At 47.5% G+C, this 20,720-nt stretch overlaps 1 protein-coding gene across 1 annotated transcript in view; it reads left to right on the top strand.

Annotated features, from left to right (window-relative positions):
• FAT2 (FAT atypical cadherin 2) overlaps positions 1-16,247 on the top strand; it is a 77,736-nt gene extending 61,489 nt beyond the window's left edge. Inside the window, exons 19-24 of the mRNA XM_059417194.1 lie at positions 574-1,384; positions 4,551-4,696; positions 8,433-8,874; positions 10,997-11,150; positions 12,748-13,205; positions 14,260-16,247. Of these exons, the coding sequence (XP_059273177.1) occupies positions 574-1,384; positions 4,551-4,696; positions 8,433-8,874; positions 10,997-11,150; positions 12,748-13,205; positions 14,260-14,792 (2,544 nt within the window). The 3' untranslated portion in view covers positions 14,793-16,247. The remainder of the gene's footprint in view (positions 1-573; positions 1,385-4,550; positions 4,697-8,432; positions 8,875-10,996; positions 11,151-12,747; positions 13,206-14,259) is intronic.
• The last annotated feature ends 4,473 nt before the right edge of the window (positions 16,248-20,720 follow it).

Raw genomic sequence — 20,720 nt, 5'->3', positions numbered from 1 at the left:
ACGTATTGATGGTATTTTTTCTCCTGATCACCGTAGAGGGCCTGGCCTGTAGAAAGCAATCAGTACATATTTGTTGGCTGACCTGAGGAAGAAACACCCACTCTAGACACTAGTAAAGGGGGATCTCCCTTCCAAGTACTAACCAGGCCCGACCCTGCTTAGCTTCCGAGATCAGACAAGATCAAGGGGGATCTCAAACAGAAACTCCTTAGGCTGACGGGGGCCACAAAGGGTGCATACTGGAGTCAAGAAGAGACTTTGATGACTCGCTTAAGGATAGAGACAGAATGAGAGATGTTGGAGAGGGAGAAAACGTGAGTGTAAGTGACTGGAGAAGTTTAGGAAGAGGCTCAGAGAGCTGTCAGATGAGGAAATGGCGTTGAGTTTGACTGTGTGGTATGGCATATAACTCCCTCCACAATACCTTCAGTGCTTTGGAGTTATTGTTCTCTTTCTCAACTGTGACGGTGTGGTGAGCCTGCCCTCAGGTAGAGAGACTGGCTGCCCCAGGAGGCCACAGACAGCTGTGGTAATGCAGTCCTGTGGTAATGGCCATGCTTGTTCTGTCCACAGGTGTCAGACAGTGGCATCCCTCCCCTCTCGTCTTCGACATCTGTCAGTGTCCATGTCACGGAGCAGAGCCACTACCCACCCTCTGCCCTCCCACTGGAGATCTTCATCACCATTGGAGAGGAGGAATTCCAGGGTGGCATGGTGGGCAAAATCCATGCCACAGACCGAGACCCGCAGGACACGCTGACCTACAGCCTGGCAGGAGAGGACAATGTGGCCAGGCACTTCTCAGTGGGCGCATTCGATGGCAAGATTATTGCCGCCCAGGACCTGCCTCGTGGCCGCTATGCATTCAACGTCACAGTCAGTGATGGGACCTTCGCTGCCACTGCTGGGGTCCATGTCCATGTGTGGCACGTGGGGCGGGAGGCTCTGCAGCAGGCCATGTGGTTGGGCTTCCACCAGCTCACCCCGGAGGAACTGGTGAGCGACCACTGGAGGAACCTGCAGAGGTTCCTCAGCAACAAACTGGACATCAAACGAGCTAACATCCACCTGGCGAGCCTTCAGCCTGCAGAGACCACAGCTGGGGTGGACGTGCTCCTGGTCTTTGAGGGGCATTCTGGAACCTTCTACAAGCTCCAGGAGCTGGCATCCATCATCACTCGCTCAGCCAAGGAGATGGAGCACTCGGTGGGAATTCAGATGAGGTCAGCCATGCCTGTGGTGCCCTGCCAGGGCCCAAGCTGCCAGGGTCAAATGTGCCAAGAGACGGTGCACCTGGACCCCAGGGTGGGCCCCACGTACAGCACAGCCAGGCTCAGCATCCTGACCCCACGGCATCGCCTGGAGAGGAGCTGCTCCTGCAACGGTAAGGAACAGGCTTCCCCAAGACAATCAGCACTGCAGGGCTTAGCCAGACTCACTGTAGGGATGGAGATCCCAGGGTGGCCCCATGGGGTAGTTAGAGGGGTGTTTCAGTAGGGCTAGGCCATAGGCCACCAGGGATGGGTAGTGGCCTCACAGAATCTAGTCATGGAATAGCACCCTATTCCTGGTCACTTTCTGGAGTTTTGAAACTAGCAGTAAGGATACAAGAAGCAGTTAGTAGGATGACTGAAAGCACAGACACTGGCATCAGACGCCTGGGTTTAAATCCCAGCTCTGCCGCTTGTGAGCCAAGTGACCTTAGGAAAATTATCTAGCCTTTCCGTGTCTTTGGGCTGTTTATGGGGGTTAAATGAGTCTTAAATATCAAGAGCTTGCTTAGAAAAGTGCCTGATATAGAAAGCAGTCACTAACATGAGTTACTAATAGTATTATTATTAGTACTACCGCCTGGTGGTTATAACCTCAGATTTTAACTCCAGCTCCCTCTCTTACTCGCTGTGTAACTTGGAGTGGGTTACTAAGTCCTCAGAGCTGTAGATTCTCATCTATAAAATAATGAAAATATTATCATCTGCCTTCTGGAGTTGGTTTGGGGAGTAAATTACTCAATGGATATAAAAGCACCTAACTTTTATCTGGTCCGTAAGCACAATGTCCATGATGGCTGTCATTCACATGGTAGCAGTTGTGGCTAGACAGACTCTGCAATGTGCCGGATGCTGTATATGTTACTGAAACTGATTGTCACCAACATTAGTTCACCTGAAACTTCATGGCCTCCTGTGAGGGGCTGGTCTAAATACTTGTGTGTCCCACTCTAAAGGCTGAGCTCCTCACCGAGATCTACAGGAAGTCAGTTTCTTCCTGTGGACTCACCCCAGCACCCCTGGCATCAAGAATCCATGCCCTTGACCAGCTCGGGAGCATCGGCAAAAGTCTCCAGCTCACCATCGCCCCCTCCCTGGCCTGGTCTACCCTTTATGGGTTCCCTTTTGCATTAGGGAAATTCTTTCTCTAAAGATTGGTGGACTTTCTCCAGGTCCCACTGTATTTAGGCTGGGTGAGCTACTCTTGGCTGTGTGTGTGTTTATGGGGCAGGGTGAGGGTAGGGGAGTGCTTCCTTTCTGTGTCTCTTGCTCCAGAGTTGCCTGCAAGGAAAGCCGTGACAGTCGAAGGTTCTCTCTTGGTCACCTGGCACCAGACAGCAGAGGCTCTAAAAATTCATGCTCGTGCAACATCACCTGGGGAGTGTGGTTTTACTTTTTTATTTTTTAAAAAGATTTTACAGATAGAGATCACAAGTAGGCAGAGAGGCAGGCATAGAGAGGCAGAAGCAGGTTCCCCACTGAGGAGAGAGACCGATGCGGGGCTCGATCCCACATCGAGCCCAAGGCAGAGGCTTAACCCACTGAGCCACCCAGGTGCCCCTGGGGAGTGTGATTTTAAAAGAGACCCACTCCTAAGGGTCACCTCCAGGTGTATTATTTAGAAGGTCTTGGGTGAGGCCTAGAATTGACATTTTTAATGAAGTTTTAATTTTAATTCCAATATAGTTAGCGTAGAGTGTTGTATAAGTTTCAGGTGTACAATACAGCAATTCAGCAATTCTGTACATTGTTCAGAGCTCATCACAATAAATGTGCTCAATCCCCTTCACCCATTTCACCCATCCCCCATACACTCCCCTCTGGTACACCATTAGTTTGCTCTCTATAGTTGTCTGTTTCTTGGTTTCTCTCTCCATCTCTCTCTCCTTGGAATTGGCATTAGCACCTCAGGCAATTCGGAAGCAGGTGGTCCAAGGGCTGCTCTTTGAGAAATACCAGAGGTTGGCTTGACGATCGTCAGAATCACTCAGAGGGGTGATTTGTTGTTTTTAAAAATATTTTGGTGAAATGAAATGCGGCACACAGAAAAGTCTACGTGCCACGGTTTTCACGAACCAAATACACCCGTGTAACTGGCACTTACAGCCAGGATCACCACGTGTCCAGCTTCCCAGGAGCCCCTCTTGGTCTCTCTTCTAGTCAATACACCCATAACGGGCAGATTTTTAAAATGCAGCTTCTCTGAGGATAGAGCCTGGCATTCTGTATTTTAAAGTTCTCTCCAGCTGATCTTCATTAAGGTCTGGGAATTCCTAGATGATCTAGGAATTACCATCCGGTAATGACTTATGACAACAGAATTGCCTGCAGCAGAGAGTTTTAGATGATGGACAGCCTCCGGATCTCGAAATCCCATGTGCCTAAGGCTTCCTGGTTCTTTCTCCTCTTGGCTTTTGTCCCCTCTCTTCTACAGTCTAGGGTATCTGGGGCCCTATACAGCTCCTCCCCTTGCCTGATGACTGATAAGCTTGTTCACACTGAGGTTTTAGGGATTTAACAGCTGGACTCCCTTCTGGGGAGGATAGTGCTTAATATACGTATAACACAGAATTCTCCAAGGTGGCCGGCAGAATGCTATTTCCTAGGGCTTGGAAGAGGTGGTCCCCATAAGAGGATCCCATGGTCAAATCAGCTGGAGAAAGTCAAGTTGAAGTGGAGCCTCCTGACTCTGCAACTATGTGCTAGCAGTTGCTATGGGGGGATGTGCACACAGGACTTCACAGAATTCTGCATCCCCTTCCTTGGTCGCAGTGACTCTGGACCTCTCAGCAGCGATGCATCTGGTTATGAGCTTCTCAAATGGTTACACTCCTAATGACGAAGGGGAGATCTTGAGGCAAAGCACCTTCATGGTATTCCTGAAATCACACATATATGCAAAATCCTCTCCAATTCTGCCTCTTTCTCCCCACCCAGTGATGTCAGAAATAACAAAGAAACTATGTAGGATAGAAATTTTGATTTCCACACATTTCATTGGTAGCATTTCTGGCTTGATTCTTGCTTTCTCGGTGGTTTGAGCTCATAGTTCCTGAGACCCAACGCAAGGGTCTCTGGGGACAAAAGAAAGTATGCAGGGGGATGGTGTCTGTCGGCTGCAGGATCCTGGACAGGTAACTCCCCCCACCCTGACTCACCAAGAAGCACTTCTATAGGATGTGAACAATGTCACCCAAGGGTTGAATGAGACAGAGTCAGTTCAAGAACTCTGTGGGGGACCTCGTCATGTGGAGCTAAAATCTCTGCTTGCTTCTACAGGTACTGCCACAAGATTCAGCGGACAAAGCTTTGGGCGGTACAGTCTTCCAGAGGCACAGAACTGGCACATCCGTTTCCGCCTGAAAACATTCCAATCGCAGGCTGTTCTCCTGTTCAGCAATGAGACAGTGTATGTCTCCCTGAAGGTAAGGTACTGCCAGCCTGAGAGATTTCATGTGGGCGTGCCAGGAGAGGGAGGTGGGGACAGCTTGAGGAACAGCTACAAAGCCCAATTGTTGGCAGAGAAAACCCTGCGTGGTTTTCAGGGATGCCGGTATGACTATTAGTTTAAGGAACAAGACTTTGCAGTTGTGATGCCCAAGCCCCCCACCTGGAGATATATAGCCAAAGACAAGTTGGGCTGCTCTGTGGGAGGAGAGAGAGCACTTCTGAAGATAGAGGGTGAAATGGAGGCCACCTAGTCATGGTGGGTTTGTTTTGTTTTGTTTTATCACTTTTGCTGAGTAACAAACCAGTGTTTCCAAGATGGGTAGGAAGCTGGCTACCACTAGGGTGCTCAAGACTACAAACCCAGCATTAAGTTACATGGAATAACATGGAAGAAAAAGGAATTTCCTTTCTCATGGTCTTTCAGTCCTTTTGATTAATCTTGTAGAATATCTTAGTTTGCCTGCCTGACTTTAAGCCAATCTCCCACTTTGACAAAGAACAAATGGACTTTGGCAGCTAGTTGGAAATTAATTATTCGATAAATATTTATCAAGCATCTGCTAAGTAACAGGCACTGTTCTAGACAGTGTTCTCATCAGTGAATAAGACAAAAATCCCTCTGAGAGCTTTCACCCTATAGGGGAAGACTGACAATAAACATAAACATAATAGCTCAGAAAATCTTAGTTTGTCCAAATGTGATAAGTGCTTTGGCTTTAACAACCAAAAAAAGGGTTAAAGGGATTAGGACTATGGGAAGTTTCAATTTTAAGTAAGTTGATCAGGGAAGTCTTCACTGAGTTGGTAACTAAACCATAATATAAAGGGGGTAAGGGAATTAGCTAGGTAGCATTCTAGGTAGAGGGAATAGCAATGCAAAAACGTTTTGGTAGGGGAATGTTTCACAGGTTTAAGAACATCCCAGATGTGTATATGGCCTGAGTAAAGTAAGTAAGGGAGACAGTAGTAGTAGGATTTGGGGTCAGCGATACAGTGGGCTGAGGGAGTATCCATGAAGTTCTCATAGGCCATTGAAGGACTTCAGCTTTTATTCTGAGCAAAATGGAGGGCATGAGAAGGTTTGAGCAGAGAACTGACATGATGTGACATTTTTAAAAGGGCCCTGATGGCTCCTGTGTTGAAAAACAAGTTTAGAGAAACAAAGATAAAAGCAGAGACCCACCCAAGACGGTACTGTGACAGTTCAGGTGAGAGATGGTGGTGGTCTACATCAGGGTAATGACAGTGAACTGGGAAGAAGAGTTGACAGTCTAGATAGATTTTTGAAGGTAAAACCAAGAGGACTTCCTGATGAATCGAATGAGGGCTGGGAGAGAAAGCAAGGAGTAAGATTTGGGCCTGAGTTATTAGAAGGAATGGAGTAGCTGCCAACAGACTTAGGGAAGAATATGGGTAGAGCAGGTTTGGGGAAGATCAAAAGTTCAGTTTTGAGATGTAAGTTTGAGATGCCTACTAGACTTCCAAGTGGAGCTGGATAAACAAGTCTAGTGTCTGTGAGAAAAGTCTCAGATAGAGATGAAGATCTGGGCACCTTCAGCATATACTTAGTATTGAAAGCCATCAAACTGGATGAGATCACCAGGAAGTATAGATTGAAAAAAGAGTAGACCAAGGATTCATCCTTGTGATACTCCAAATTGAGATGTCTGGGGGAAGAGAAGGATCCAAAAAAGGAGACTAAAAATGTACAACCAGTGATGTTGGAGGAAAACCAAGAGTACTGTATCCAGGAAGCTGAATGAAGAACATGTATCATGAAGGAAGGAGTGACCAGCTGATAACATGCTGCTGAGAGATGAGTGAGATGGGTGATATTAATCACTGGACTTGGGAACACCGCAGTCACTAAATACCCTGACACCAGTGGTTTCAGTATCATGGTGGGTGGGTTGGAATTTTGCTGCAAAGAGGAAGCAAAGAAAGAAGGTGATCTCTGGTGAGAGAAGTGGGTTCAAGAAAACTTTTTTAAAAGATTAGAGTAATAACAGCATGTTTGTGTGATGACTGGAATGGTACAATAGAGAATGAACAAAGATGTAGGGAAAAGAAAGGAGAGTCAATGGAAACTAGTCCTTGAGGAGCGAAGGGGGGTGGGACCAAGTGCATGAATGGAGAGACTGGCTTCCACCAAGGTGAATAGAGGTGATGGTAAGAGTGCCTGCAAGTCCCCACCCGACTGGTGAGAGCGAGGATGGGGAGGGGAGCTTCAGGGGTTCGAGGAGAGAGAGGTTGTGAATCTGGGAGAGTAAACCGAGGAAGATAGCATAATTAGGCACCATGAAGGTCTCAATTGAAACTTGCAGTCACGAAATTAAAGGGAGATCAATAAATAAGGTTGTGTGCTTTTCTTCAGCTATGTTCAGCTCAGTGATGCTCACATACAGTAGGGAGAATTGGATTTTGCCAGATTTGTGTGGTTTGCCAAGTGAGTTCTACTATGTAGGAGAGGACAGGAGTTTGGCTATGTAATTTAAGCTGGATAAGGAGAGAGGTGAGAACCTTCCAGAGGTTGAGAGACAATGAAAAGTTGGTTGGACCAATGGATTTGTGGTCCTGGCTAAGTGAAAGGAGAGATTTAAAGACAATGCTTTGAGTTTACAAACTATAATAATAGTAAATTTCCTTTAAAGTAAATATCTGTATAGGTAGTATACAACCAGGGCAAGAATTGGGGAAGTGATGTACAAATGGCTAACTTCTGTAAAACACTGGATTGGATTTTCAAATTTCACCCAGAGAAGGCTCTACACAACCCAGACTGACCACAGCAGCCCTACCTCTTGGGTTTAGGTAAACCAAAATGATATAACCCAGTTGTTCTCAGACTTCTTGATTTCAGGACTTTTTCACATTCTTAAAAATAATTAAAGATCCTAGGGAGGTTCTGTTCATGTGGGTTAGAGCTAGCAATATTTTCAGTACTAGAAATTAAAACTGAGAAGTGTTAAAATCTTTATTAATTCATTTAAAAATAGCAAGAAACCTATTACATGTTGACATAAATACCATATTATTGTGAACAATAATTACATTTTCCAAAATTAAGAAAAAAGAAGAGTGGCACTGTTTTACATTTTTTGCATATCTCTCTTACATATGGCTTTATAGTAGATGGCTAGAGTTTCATATCTACTTCTGTGTTCATCTGTTGTGATAGCCATGTCTGGAAATCACTGCATATTTGTGAGAGAATGAGAGTAGAAAAGGCAAATAATGTTTTAGGATTATTATAAAAATGGTTTCCCCTTGAGGGTTCCCTGGAAAGGTCTTAGAGACCCACTTTGAGAACTGAAGAACTGTTGAATAAGAGAGTTGGAGTGAGAGGGGTTTTTGGTGTCCTTGAGGGCCAACTTGAGGAGCACAGAACATGGGAGAGGCCTACAGAGAAGAATCCAAAAAAGACAGTCTCAGGCAGCAAGGCTTCTCTGGGCATCAGTTTCCTCATCTGTGAAATGGAGATGCCATCCCTGCCCAGATCACACCATGGAATATGGTAAGGGCCAAATGAGACCATAGAACAGCTTTTATGCTCTACAAAGACAATGTTTGAAACAGCCTTGAAAATCCCCCAATACTACTTCTCCCACCCATGAAAATCAACCAACATTCTTTGCACTGGTATTCTGTTAACAGTACTTTTTAATAAGGACTTCTTAGTTTTGCTGATGGCCATCTGGGTTTTCTTTGCAGCTGGCTGATGGAGTGCTCCAGCTGGAATACCACTGCCCGGGTGGTTTCTATGGAAATCTTTCCTCCTGGCTCCACGTGAATGACCAAGAGTGGCACTCCATTGTGGTGGAGGAGATAGACACTTCCATTCGCCTGTTGGTTGACAGCTCAGGCAATGCCTCCCTTGTGCTCCCAGAGAACTGCCAGGGTCTCAGGCCTGAAGGAGATCTCTTTCTGGGTGGCCTTGTTCTCTTGCATTCTTCCCCAGTTGTGTCCCAGGGTTTTGAAGGCTGCCTGGATGCAGTTGTGATCAACGGAGAGGCGCTGGAGCTGCTGGTCCATGGCAAGAAGTCATCAGGGTTGCAAGAGAGGCAGGCCCTCACCCAGTGCTGCTCACACAGGGATGACTGCAGCCAAAACCCATGTCTCAATGGCGGCAAGTGCTCACAGACCCATGGGGCAGGTAAGGGCTGGAAACAACTCCAAGGTTTATCCCAGGAGGGCTCTTCAGAAGACCCCAGCACATTGAACTAGCAATCATATATCACTGGAGAGTTTGCAAAGTATATTCTTTCAGCACAGCCTCATGAGGGAGAGAAAGGTTGAAAGAAAGCTGTCAATGACTTCATTTCATGGCACAGGAAACTGCTGGGCTATGTAAGGGCTGCCCAGATGGATGAAGGAACTACCCAAGGTCACAAGGCTGTTAAGTGAGAGAGCTGCATTTGGGGGACAGATTTCAGTGGAGCACTCCTCCCCTGATGCCAGATGTCTCTCTCTTCCCCTTACTATCTTGTGAGTATTCCACTAGGTTTACACTAAGGGAAGCCAAGAGTCTTTCTTCTCCCTCAACAAGGACTGACTTTCTTTCTACTTGTTTGGATGGGGGACCAGCATGAACAGGGACCTCTGGTGCCACCGGTCAATTTCATTACACACCTTAGTGTTATATTCGGTCCATCCTAGGTTTCTCTTTTATATTCCTCTTTACTGTGTATTTGGCTGCCTCTCCCCCACCCCAAACCCACAGGCAAACATGTAAAGTTTTTTTTTTAAGATATTTATTTATTTATTTATTTATTTATTTATTTATTTGACAGACAGAGATCACAAGTAGGCAGAGAGGCAGGCAGAGAGGGGGGGCAGGAAGCAGGCTCCCCGCTGAACAGAGAACCATTGTGGGGCTCGATCCCAGGACCCTGAGATCATGACCTGAGCTGAAGGCAGAGGCTTTGACCTACTGAGCCACCCAGGTGCCCCACATCTAAAGTTTTTAAATGAGTTCTTGCAAAATATATATCACTGGTTTTACACATGCTTGGATTTCTAACTATATGTGATACATATATTTTTTAGTTTTCCATCCACACTGTCACAATTCATATTCATTGCTTTTCTTGTGGCTCCATGCCCCCGTGTGTGTACCTGCATTCACATCTCCCCTCTCTACTCAGCTAGCAACGAACACCCTGGTGGCTTCAACACCCCACCTCCATCAACACTGCTGCGTGAATATCCTCATACATATCTTCTTATGAACCTGTATAAGAACTCCCTACACACACACACACACACACACCCCACATCCAGGGATGGAATTCACACACCCGGAGGATGTAAATCATTATTTTGACTAACTAGGGCCAAATTGCTCTTCAGCCTGGCCACAGCAGCTGCCCTTCTCCCAGCAATGCAGGAGGATCTGGTGTCTCTGTCAACACTCGGCATTATCCCATTTTCTCATTTTTGCCAGGATAATAGTACTGTCGTTTCCATCTGCAGAGTATCTGATCACTTCTATCTATCCACACCACCAGGCAGCTGTCATCTCTCCCCCTTGAGTCAGCTGCCTCCCTGTTCTCTACCTTCTCCCCCTCCACCTGTGCCTTCCAGCAGGGCACCAGAGTGACCTTTATACAGAGCAGGTCTGAGTGTATCACTTTCCTGCTTGGAAACTTGCAGTGGTTTCCCCTTGCTGTTAAGAGTCCTAATTCCTAATTCTTGCATCTGGCTCATAGGGATGCTCCGGCCCATCTCACCTCCCTGGCCCAGTAGCCCCAACTCTCCCTTGGCTCTCCAGGCTCTGTCATGTTATGATAATTACTCATATACTGATATTATACACAGTTGGTTCTATAGGTTTGAATCCCAAATTTCCCACTAACTTGCTGGATGACCTTGAGCAAATGTCATGTATTCTTTGTGCCTCATCTCCTCACCTGCCATCAACTTGTACCTGTTCCCTGATGAGGGTAACAGTAACCAATTTCAGCGCTGGCATGAGGCTCCAATGGGCTGATATGTGCAGGTGGTTAGCACAGTGACTCGCACTTAAGACTGAGCTCTGTCTAGGATGCCTACTATTCTTTATGGGCCTCTTCTCTGTAGCCTATAGGTTGTTTGAGGTCGGGATCACGTCCCGGGCATCAGTGCCCTGGACGGTGCTTGTCACAGGAGGCACTCACTAACTGAACATGGACATGCAGATCTGCAGACACGCCGAGCCCCCCACCCCCCACCACCTGTCCTGGAGGGCCTCTCAGCCTGCAGCTGCCTGACTCTTTTCCCCCTGCCCTCCTTCCCAGGCTATGTCTGCAAGTGTCCCCCCCAGTTCTCGGGCAGGCACTGTGAACAAAGAAGGGAGAACTGTACTTCAATACCCTGCCTGGAAGGTGGCACTTGCATCTCATCCCCTGAAGGCATCTCCTGTAACTGCCCTCACCCTTATATGGGAGACAGGTAAGCACAGGGGAGCGACCTGCCTTTGGCTCCTCATCCTGGGTTTGGGACCATTAGGAAATGACCTCCGCATTCCTGGCCATGGGAGACCAGGAGCTGAATGCTCCAGTGACCTGGCTTCTTGGTCTTTTCTATGTGCCAAGGCTTCTCCCTCCAGCCACCTGCAACAGATCATGCAGGGAAAGAGGCTTCTCAGTGATTTCTCTAATCTTATTCTGGACGTACTGAATCAGACTCATTAGGCTGAGCTCTGGGAATCTACACTTCTAATCCGCTCCTCAGGCGGATTTCTCATCTTTGCTGAAGTCAGAAAATGGCTGAAGTTATTCTCTGGCACTGGGTGGTGACTTCCTGGAAAGTGGCCTGAGGACAATGACTCCGCTAGGTACAAACACTGCTGTGCTGAACCCCACCGCTAGCTACCTGTGCCTTGTATTATGCTGGTCTGGGGGACTGCAAGAATCCTTAGATCCCTAGAATCCTAGAAGTAAAGAGTTTTGCTAATTATCTGGTTTTAGGGCTCCCCAGTTTGGGAGCCTTTTTAAAAAATTATCGGGGACCCTTGTGGAAAATACAGATTTCTGGACTGATTGTATCAGAATCTCCAAGGAATGAGGCCTGGGATCCTATCTATAACAAGCTCCCAAGAGATCCCCTTGTTGTCAGCATGTGCATAAGAGAGCCAATGATGTAGTCCACCCACTCACTTTACACATGGGGAAACTGAGGCCCAGAGAAAGAAAGGGCTTGTCCAAACCGCCCCCCACCATGTGTTTGTGACCCAAGTCCTTTCTCTCAGCACCTGGCATCTCTGGCCCCACTGCACACCTCGCTCGGCAGGAGATGTGTTGGCGGGATACTTCCTGGCTGAAAGTGGTGGTGTTTGCATTTTAAAAGAGGAACTTGGGGAGGACGATGTCTAACCCAAGAGAATAAAGTGTTGGTGGTGAAACTGAAGACACTGGGACTCAAGTAGAATGAAGGGAGCCTTTCTTAATATCCCTCGAAAGTGGATGAAACTGGCCACAGAAGCCTCCTAGGAGCCTTACACCATGGCACGCCAAGCTGGCAGTGACCTGGGAGGTCGTACAATTCCAAGTGCTTGATCTGAACAGTTGTCCAAGGCAAGGTTTGTGCAAGACCAACTGGGTTCCTGTGACCTCCTGAAGAACAGTGGCAACAGTGGTGCCCAGTTGCCACAGCTGCGTGCTGCTGACTTCTGTCTGGGACTCTGACAATATTGCTGAGGACAGCTGGGTATGTTGGCTGCTTCCACCACAGTACGTGGTTGTAAATCTCACCTCAGTGGTGGAGGGTATATCCAATGCCTAGATCACATGAATGGGAAATCATGGGTGTGGCCCAGAGCCTAGATTCCAAATGGTCATGAATGAAGTTGTAGCTGACTCCCACACCTTCCTGGTGGAAGATGGACAGCTCTGATGTTGATCGTTACCATCCATTTTCTTTTCTTTTCTTTTGGTTGAAAATTGGGGAAGGTAGGCTTGAGCCCAGGGGTCCATAAATCTTTGTGAGAGGGGACATGGAAAGGGAAGTATAATGACCCAATCCCCTGACTATTTCTCTCTCTCTGCAGGTGTGAAATGGAAGCAAGGGGCTGCTCAGAAGGACACTGCCTAGTCACCCCTGAGATCACAAGGGGTGACTGGGGGCAACAGGAGATTCTGATCATCATAGTGGCTCTGCTGTTTATCATTTTAAGCACCATCGGGCTCCTCTTCTACTGCCGCCGTTGCAAGTCCCACAAGCCCGTGGCCATGGAGGACCCAGACCTCCTGGCCAGGAGTGTTGGTGTTGACACCCAAACTATGCCTTCCATCGAGCTCAACCCACTGAGCACCAGCTCCTGCAACAATCTGAACCAACTGGAACCCAGCAAGACCTCAGTTCCAAATGAACTGGTCACTTTTGGGCCCAGCTCTAAACAGCGGCCAGTGGTCTGCAGTGTGCCTCCCAGACTCCCACCAGCTGTGGTCCCTTCCCACTCCGACAATGAGTCCATCATTAAGAGGACATGGTCAGGCGAAGAGATGGGTCAGTATAGCCAGAGGCCCTTAGTCTCTGAAATTGACGGAATAGGGTGGTAGACCTAAACACTCCATTAGGTAAGGCCACCATCCAGTCCAATCCCTTGGGATCGGATATGAAGGAATGTGCTCAAGGTCACTGTGCACTGGTGGCCTGAACCAAATGCCAGCTCTCTGGACTCAGAATCTGTGGCTCATTCCAATGTACCATGACCTCCTCCTCTAAATTCCAACTCATTCCATAGGATTGATATCTCTGGCAGAAACCTGATAGGGATAAATGGGATCCCTGGGGTGAAAGCGGGGGGCTTCTGTTCCTTTGTGCTTTTCTGGGAAAGGAAAGAGCAATAGTCCAAGCTTCTGGTCACCCATTCTGGAGGTATGGCAACCTTGGTTCAGAACTGACTGAACTAGAGGAGGGTTCTTCACCTCACTCTCATCTTTGGCTCAGAAGGAGGTGAATTTGTAAAGCACTTTATATTTTCTGGCTTATTCACCAATAGTTTAAAAAGGTGCTTTCATAAACTTTTTGCTGATATAATCAGAGTCCATAAAGACACAGTAACATGTTCTAATTCACCCAACTATTCAGTAGAAGGGACAGAGCAAGGACCAGGGATGCCTGCTCTCCATTCTTTCAAGCTGCGTCTCATTTAATCACCCTCTGTGACAGATGCCCTCACACTCCCCCAGTCCAAACTGTGTGTCCGTTTCCTTCAGTTAAGGAGACGTAAGTCACCATTAGGACTTGTGATGGAGTTGCTGTTTCCAGCAGAGGTGAGCGGGCTGCTTGGAGTCATCCCCATTTTCCCCTTATTCACTGAATCTTAGATCATCAGTACAGAGTTGCAATATGAGCTGGCTTTAGCTTAAACCTCTGGCCTTGACGTTCAGCCCTGTTGAATTCTAGATACCAATCTAAACAACACACATGAATGGTCACATAACCACCCAGTCTTTTGCCTGTTTCTACCACATGCTGAACTATGTTTAGTAGCTGTAAGACCTGCTGAAACCTTCACCAGGGAAACTCGATGCTCACCCTATCTTGTCATTTTCAGTGTGCCCAGGTGGAGCTGCGGTCTGGCCTCCTACTTACTCCAGGAAGGAACACTGGGAATACCCCCACTCGGAAATGACCTCTGGCCCTCTGCCACCATCGCCTCACCGCCACCAGGTCCCACCCATGATGCCAGACCCCACTGGCCTCTATGGGGGCTTCCCCTTCCCACTGGAGCTGGAAAACAAGCGGGCACCCCTCCCGCCCCGTTACAGCAATCAGAACCTGGAAGATCTGATGCCCCCACAGCCCCCCAATCCCCGGGAACACCTGCTGGCCCCCTGTCTCAACGAGTACACGGCCATCAGCTATTACCACTCACAGTTCCGGCAGGGAGGGGGAGGGCCCTGCCTGGCAGAGGGGGGCTACAAAGGGGTGAGTATGCGCCTTAGCCGGGCTGGGCCCTCCTATGCTGATTGTGAGGTTGGGGGTGGGCATCCCACAGGGCGGGGCCAGACCCAGGCTCCCCCCAACTATGAGGGCTCTGACATGGTGGAGAGTGATTACGGGAGCTGTGAGGAGGTCATGTTCTAGCTATCCTCAGAGGAAGGTAGGTAGGAGGCCAAGGACTTGGCACCTTCCTCCTGTCTTGTAGGAGTGAATTGAGCATGGCTGAAGAAGTGGGAGGGAAGGCCCCATCCCCAGTCCAGGCCGTGATACTTTGAAATGTGCTCTTGTGGACCCCCCAGCGAGTCCCTGAGGATGGAGGGAAGCTGAGAGTGGAGCTCCAAAAATCTCACTAGGGCCCCCAGCAGGAAGGGGATGTACAGAACAGTTAAGCCTGGAAAACCAGGACAAACTGATTCCTAGGAGGGGCAAGAGGGAGTCTGTCTCACTGACCGCCATCTCTCAGTCCCCAGAGAGGCAGCTCTGCCAGGGAGCGTTCTTACACCTGCTCAAGACTCCATTCTGGATGCAGAGGCAGGTCCACCCGACAGGCAGCTACTACATCAGCCCCAGAGACAAGGTCCAGGGTCCTCTGACCCTGCAGGGCCACAAGGTATCTTCTAAGGGCTGAGAGGTGAGCAGCAGGTGAGCAGGTCACCAAGTCACCTGTGCACCCTGCATCATTCCCACCTAACTGCAGCCTCTGCTCTGTGTGAGGCACTGTGCTAAGCCTGGGATGACAAGGGCTCCTGAGGAGCATCACTTGGCCTCGGTCTTCTTGGGGTCCCACTCCTCTAACGCAGGGTCCAAGGAACTTGCTCCGCCTCTTTAAGTCACAGGACTTTCCACCAGCCAGGGCCTGCCAGGATTCCTGCAGCCCTGAACCTTCTTTGCCAAGGACTTCAGACCTCACGGAACTCTGGGTTCTTCACCCCAAGTTTCTCAAGCACTTTGGGCCACAGGCAGGAAGGACATAATTATTCATTTTTTAAATTCTTAGGCACTTTTCAACCTTGCTGTCTGGATGAGTTGCCCCCAAGGGATTTTTCTTTCCTAGACACAAGGAACTAAAAGCTCCCCATTCAGGGCATCAGGGCAGGGTGAAGGCGTGGAGCTGGACATTGGTGTTCAGGGTGGACACTGCCTTTTCCTGCCCCCCCCCCATCTCAGATGCCTGCCAATCTAAGTGTTACCTGCAGTGACTCAACCCTATGCATGGAGGGTCAATGTGGGCACGTGCCTGCACATGTGGGCACCTCATGTAGAGTATGTGTGTACATGTGTAGAGAGTATGTAGCCAGGAGTGGCAGGGATGGAGAATTAAGGTGGCCTTGCCATTCCTGCCCCATCAATCCCTTTCTCCGGTCCATTGACTTTTCAATTGTGTTGTTTCTGGAGAAAGAAGTGAAAAGGAAGAGCAATAGACACTCTCACCCACAGTGTTGCTGCTTACAGAGAGGGAGCTGTGTGGGTGAGGGCGTATTGGTTGGAGTGGCTGGTAGCTGTGTGTGTAACTGTATGTGTGACTGACAGGAGGCACGGTTTCACTGGCCATTTGTTGTTGTTGTTTTTTAAAAAATAATAAAGTCTTTTTTATGGTTATTTTGTATGTCACTTATCCTGTTTGGGGTTAGGTCAGGGGAAGGGCACTAGGGTCTATGGGCCCTGCTAAGCTGAGGTTCATGGAATTTGGGGGCCAGAAGGGACCCACTCTCGAGGTCATCAAGCACTGTGATTCCCAAATCCAGCAAAATGGCTAAAATATAGCTCTGTGAGCCCCAAAGCCAGAGAGAAAATCAGAACCTCTTGGGGGCAGGGCCCAGACCACTCTTTGGGAAAACACCTCTAATTCCAAAACAACTGCCCACAGTTAGTGGACAAGCCCACTGATCAGCACGTGTAGGAATGGCCTGGGACAAGGCTTCAGGACTGCTGACCCTGGGCAGCACCCTCCCCACCACATTGCACTGGACAGGAGGAGTGAACTTTACAGCACAAGCCTTGGGAAGCCAGCCCTCCCTGTGCCCAGAGCCAGCCTGTGGCTGCTGCTCCACAGCTCACTCTCAAGTGGATGTGAATATCACCGGGCAACTGTGACACAGGCCTTGCAGGTGATACTGAGACCAGAAAGCCAGTCCTGCCGTTGAGTTCCTGGTGCAGGTGGGGAGGGAAGGCACATCCATGAGAAGCACCACAGCACACATACCACTGTGGAGAAGCACCACAGCACACATACCACTGTGGCCTCGGGCAGGAATGAATTGGCTTCCTGTTGTTTAGAAGCATAAACAATAAACAGTGACCATTATACTAGGAAGTAATACCAAATAGTATGTAGATAAGATTAACTTATCAGAACTGTGCAGGAAATCACATATAAACTAGTCCAGTGTTGCCCAGACTTCTGTTGTTTTGCTTATCACTGTTGCAATTTTTGTCCTAATACACCTGTATCATTATTTACTTAATTTTCTTTTAGCACATTCCAATTTTTAAAAAATATCTTTGTTCACCCTAAAATGACATATCCATTCACTAAAGAACTCGAAAGTTACTGTATTTTTCTAGAACACATGAAAACACACAAACATTCAGACTTTTAAAATGACTGTCTATCTGATGTTCCTCGTCCCAAGTCCCACAGAGAAGGGTTTGTCTGAGGTCCTGCAGGTAGAACTTCACAGAGATAAGACCCACATTCAGGTCTGTACCCAGCCTGGTTATCCCCCTACAACACAGCTTGTTCTCCTTCAGGAAGGGGGAGCCTCTTTCCACCCATCCAGGCTTTCCACAATAGGCCCTTCCTTCCCTTTGTCTTCTGGAGCCTGCACTTTCACACGTCAACCATCAGAGGGCACTCTGGGATCAAAAGTCAGCCTACTGAGCTGCTACAGACCTAAAGGTTTTCAGGGAAATTCTCCCATCTCAAGACTTTGGGGCTCTAATTCCAAAAGTCCCGAGTCTTACACAATGTAACAGTGGAAAAGAAAGGCAAAGATGCAGGTTTCCTGACTTCCGGGCTGGGCATTTTTACAGTTCACCATAATCACCTCCATTTCACTGGCACTTGCTATATGGCAAGTGCTGTGCAAGCACTTGACAGGTCTTGTCTCATTTACTACTCATAAAAACCCCATGAGGTAAGTGAGGACTCACAACCACGTCCAGGGTGGGAGGGCAGCTGGAATTCACTGAACAGCAGCAAAGGAGTTGTGAGCCTGCTCATTCAGAGGGCTGTGGAGGAGGCCTGCACAACCACACCATCACGTGCAGTTTACCATGGGTAACAGAGAAAGCCAATGTATCTTTCAGAAACTGGAGCAGTGCTGTGGAGGGGACACATAATTTAGGCCATGGCCAGGACCTCAAAATGGGTATCTGGGTGAAGAAGGGAAGAGCTCAAGGCCTTGGGGGAAGAAAACCATTCTCTTTTGGGCTGAAGATTATGGAGGTTCTAAAAGATAAAAGGAGAAAAATATGACAGTATATAACACTTGGAGATATGGAGTGATTTGCCTGAGGCCCATGGCTAATTTGGTATAGAATAGCTGGCCCATCCTGATATCCCATGGTGAACTGGTGAATGCCAGCCTACGAGGGCATCTGGGCCCAGCTGCTGCACGACAACCCACAATTCAGTGTTGAAGGCCAGACTTTGGAAGACCTCGAGCAGCCTCTGCTAGCTCTGTCTTGACAATAAGCACAGGAAGTCTCACTGAGTAAAGAGAAGGAACTTTCTCAAGGACCCAGCTGGGAAAAGACAAGCCTTTAGAATTTTCTTAAGATTCCTCAACAAATCTACAGGGTCCAACCAAGGAAAATACTTGATTACATTGATACAAAATTAAAAGTATATATAGCAATGCCAACTTCTTAGAGGCCATGCTCCATTCCCTACTAAAGGAAACCCCACTGAGTTTAGTAACCAGCTGATACCAGATACACCGTTAGACCCCACAGACAAGCACTAGGAGATCAAGCCTGATCCGATCAGTGCCTCAAGCAGCCCAAATAGGGAGTAGCCAAGTAGTCACAGCTCTTTAGCATCAGTAGAGATGAGGCTAACCAGAGAAGGGGGAGCCATAAATTATGACTGACATAGCCAGGGAAGGTTCTAAAGAGAAACAGCCATCTGAGCTGGATCTTAAAATAGAGCTTCAGATTTAGTGCAGAGAGAAGGGCCAGCCAGGTTAAGGGAAAAGCCCAAAGCAAAGGCCGAGAGGTTTTACATATTGGGCAATGGTGGGTAGTCCTTTTGTGTGGGGTTGGAGTGTGGGAGGACTCAGGCATCCAGACTGGGGCCTGGAAATGTTCCCTGTCCACTAAGGGATGTGAGTGACAGAGTTAGTGGCAGGGAGACAGATCTTAGGGGCAATACGAGGTTTGGAGTCAGACAGACCTGGCCCCACCACTTAGAAAATGTGTGCTCTCAGGGCATGTGGGTGGCTCAGTCAGTTAAGCGACTTCCTTTGGCTCAGGTCATGATCCTGGAGTCTCGGGATCGAGTCCCATATCAGGCTCCCTGCCTGGCAGGGAGTCTGCTTCTCGTTCTGAGCCTCCCTCTTCTCATGCTCTCTCTCTCCCTCAGATAAATAAATAAACTCTTTATTTTAAAAAAAGAAAATAAAATGTGTGTCCTCGGTTAAGCCTCAGTCTGTGTAGTGGGAATATTTTCTGTGCCTTCCATCATTGGACAGGAGTACTAGATAACATAGGTAACGTGCTTAGCATAATTGGCGTAGTAAAGGCTCAAAAGATGTTATATATTTTATTGCTACTATTAAAAAGGCAGATCTTTTTGTAGTATCCATAACCACACACTTACCTGTGTTCCATGGCCAAGATAAAAAATACATCCCTCCAGCTAGGGGTAAGAAGGAGCTTGAATGTATCAAGGCAGTAGTTCTCAACAGGGGAGGGGGATGAGTTCCACTCCCCAAACCCCACACAAGGCTACCTTTGATAATGTCTACAGACACTTTGGATTACCACAATTAGCACTTAGTGGCTAGAGACCAGGGATGTTGCTAAACATCCTACAATGCACGGGACATTCTCCACAACAAAGAATTATTCACCCAAAATGTACATAATACTAAAGTTGAGAAACTGTCCTGAGGAAACACACATAGGCTTTATGCAGCACTATAGCAGCTGGGAACCTGGCCTGAGGCAAAAGCACACTTAGGCCAAGAATAGCAGTTATGGCATATGGTTTTGCTCATTTACAAAAAGGCACCATTCTGGAGTCAACATTTGTCAGAGTAAATATCAAGGTGAGAACAAAACAGTAGATAATCCAACAATATGTAAAAAGAGTAACACACCATGATTAAGTAGGATTTAATCCAGGTAAGCAAGACTGGTCCAACATTGATAAATCAATCATTTTAATCCACCATATCAATGAGTAAAAAAAGAAAAATTGTAAGATCATGTCAATTGATAAAGGAGAAAACTGGACAAAATTCACCTAGTTATGATTTTAAAAAAATCTCTCAGGGGACGCCTTGGTGGCTCAGTTAAGCGGCTGTCTTCAGCTCAGGTCAGGATCCCAACATCCTGGGATCGAGTCCCACATGGGGCTCCTTGCTCCACAAGGAGCCTGCTTCTCCCTCTGCCTCTGCCTGCCACTTTGCCTGCCTGTACTCTCTCTGTATCTCTGACAAATAAATAAATAAAATCTTAAAAAAAAAAAAAAACCTCTCAGTACAGAAATAGAGGGGAACTTCCATAAAAATCTTAAAGCTTGCATCATACTTAAGGGTGAAAGACTGAATGTTCTCTCTGTAAGATCAGAGATAAGACTAGAATGTTTACTGTCACCAACTCTCTTTTATAACATAGTGGTAGAAGTTCTAGCCACTGAAGTAAGAAAAAAAAGTATACAAAATGGAAAAAAAAGGAAATAAAACGATCTCTATCTGAGAACAACATGACTGTCTACACAGAACATCCCAAGAAATCTAGACAAAAACTCATAGAACTACTAAGTAGAGGCAGCCTGTAAGATACAAGATTAACATGCAAAAATCAGTTGCATTTTTACAGCTTACCAACGAACACATGGAAATT

The sequence above is a fragment of the Mustela nigripes genome, chromosome 12 (assembly GCF_022355385.1).
Source record: "Mustela nigripes isolate SB6536 chromosome 12, MUSNIG.SB6536, whole genome shotgun sequence".
NCBI lineage: Eukaryota > Metazoa > Chordata > Mammalia > Carnivora > Mustelidae > Mustela > Mustela nigripes.
Note: the sequence above shows the minus strand (reverse complement) of the source record. Positions and strands in the feature narration are given on the sequence as shown.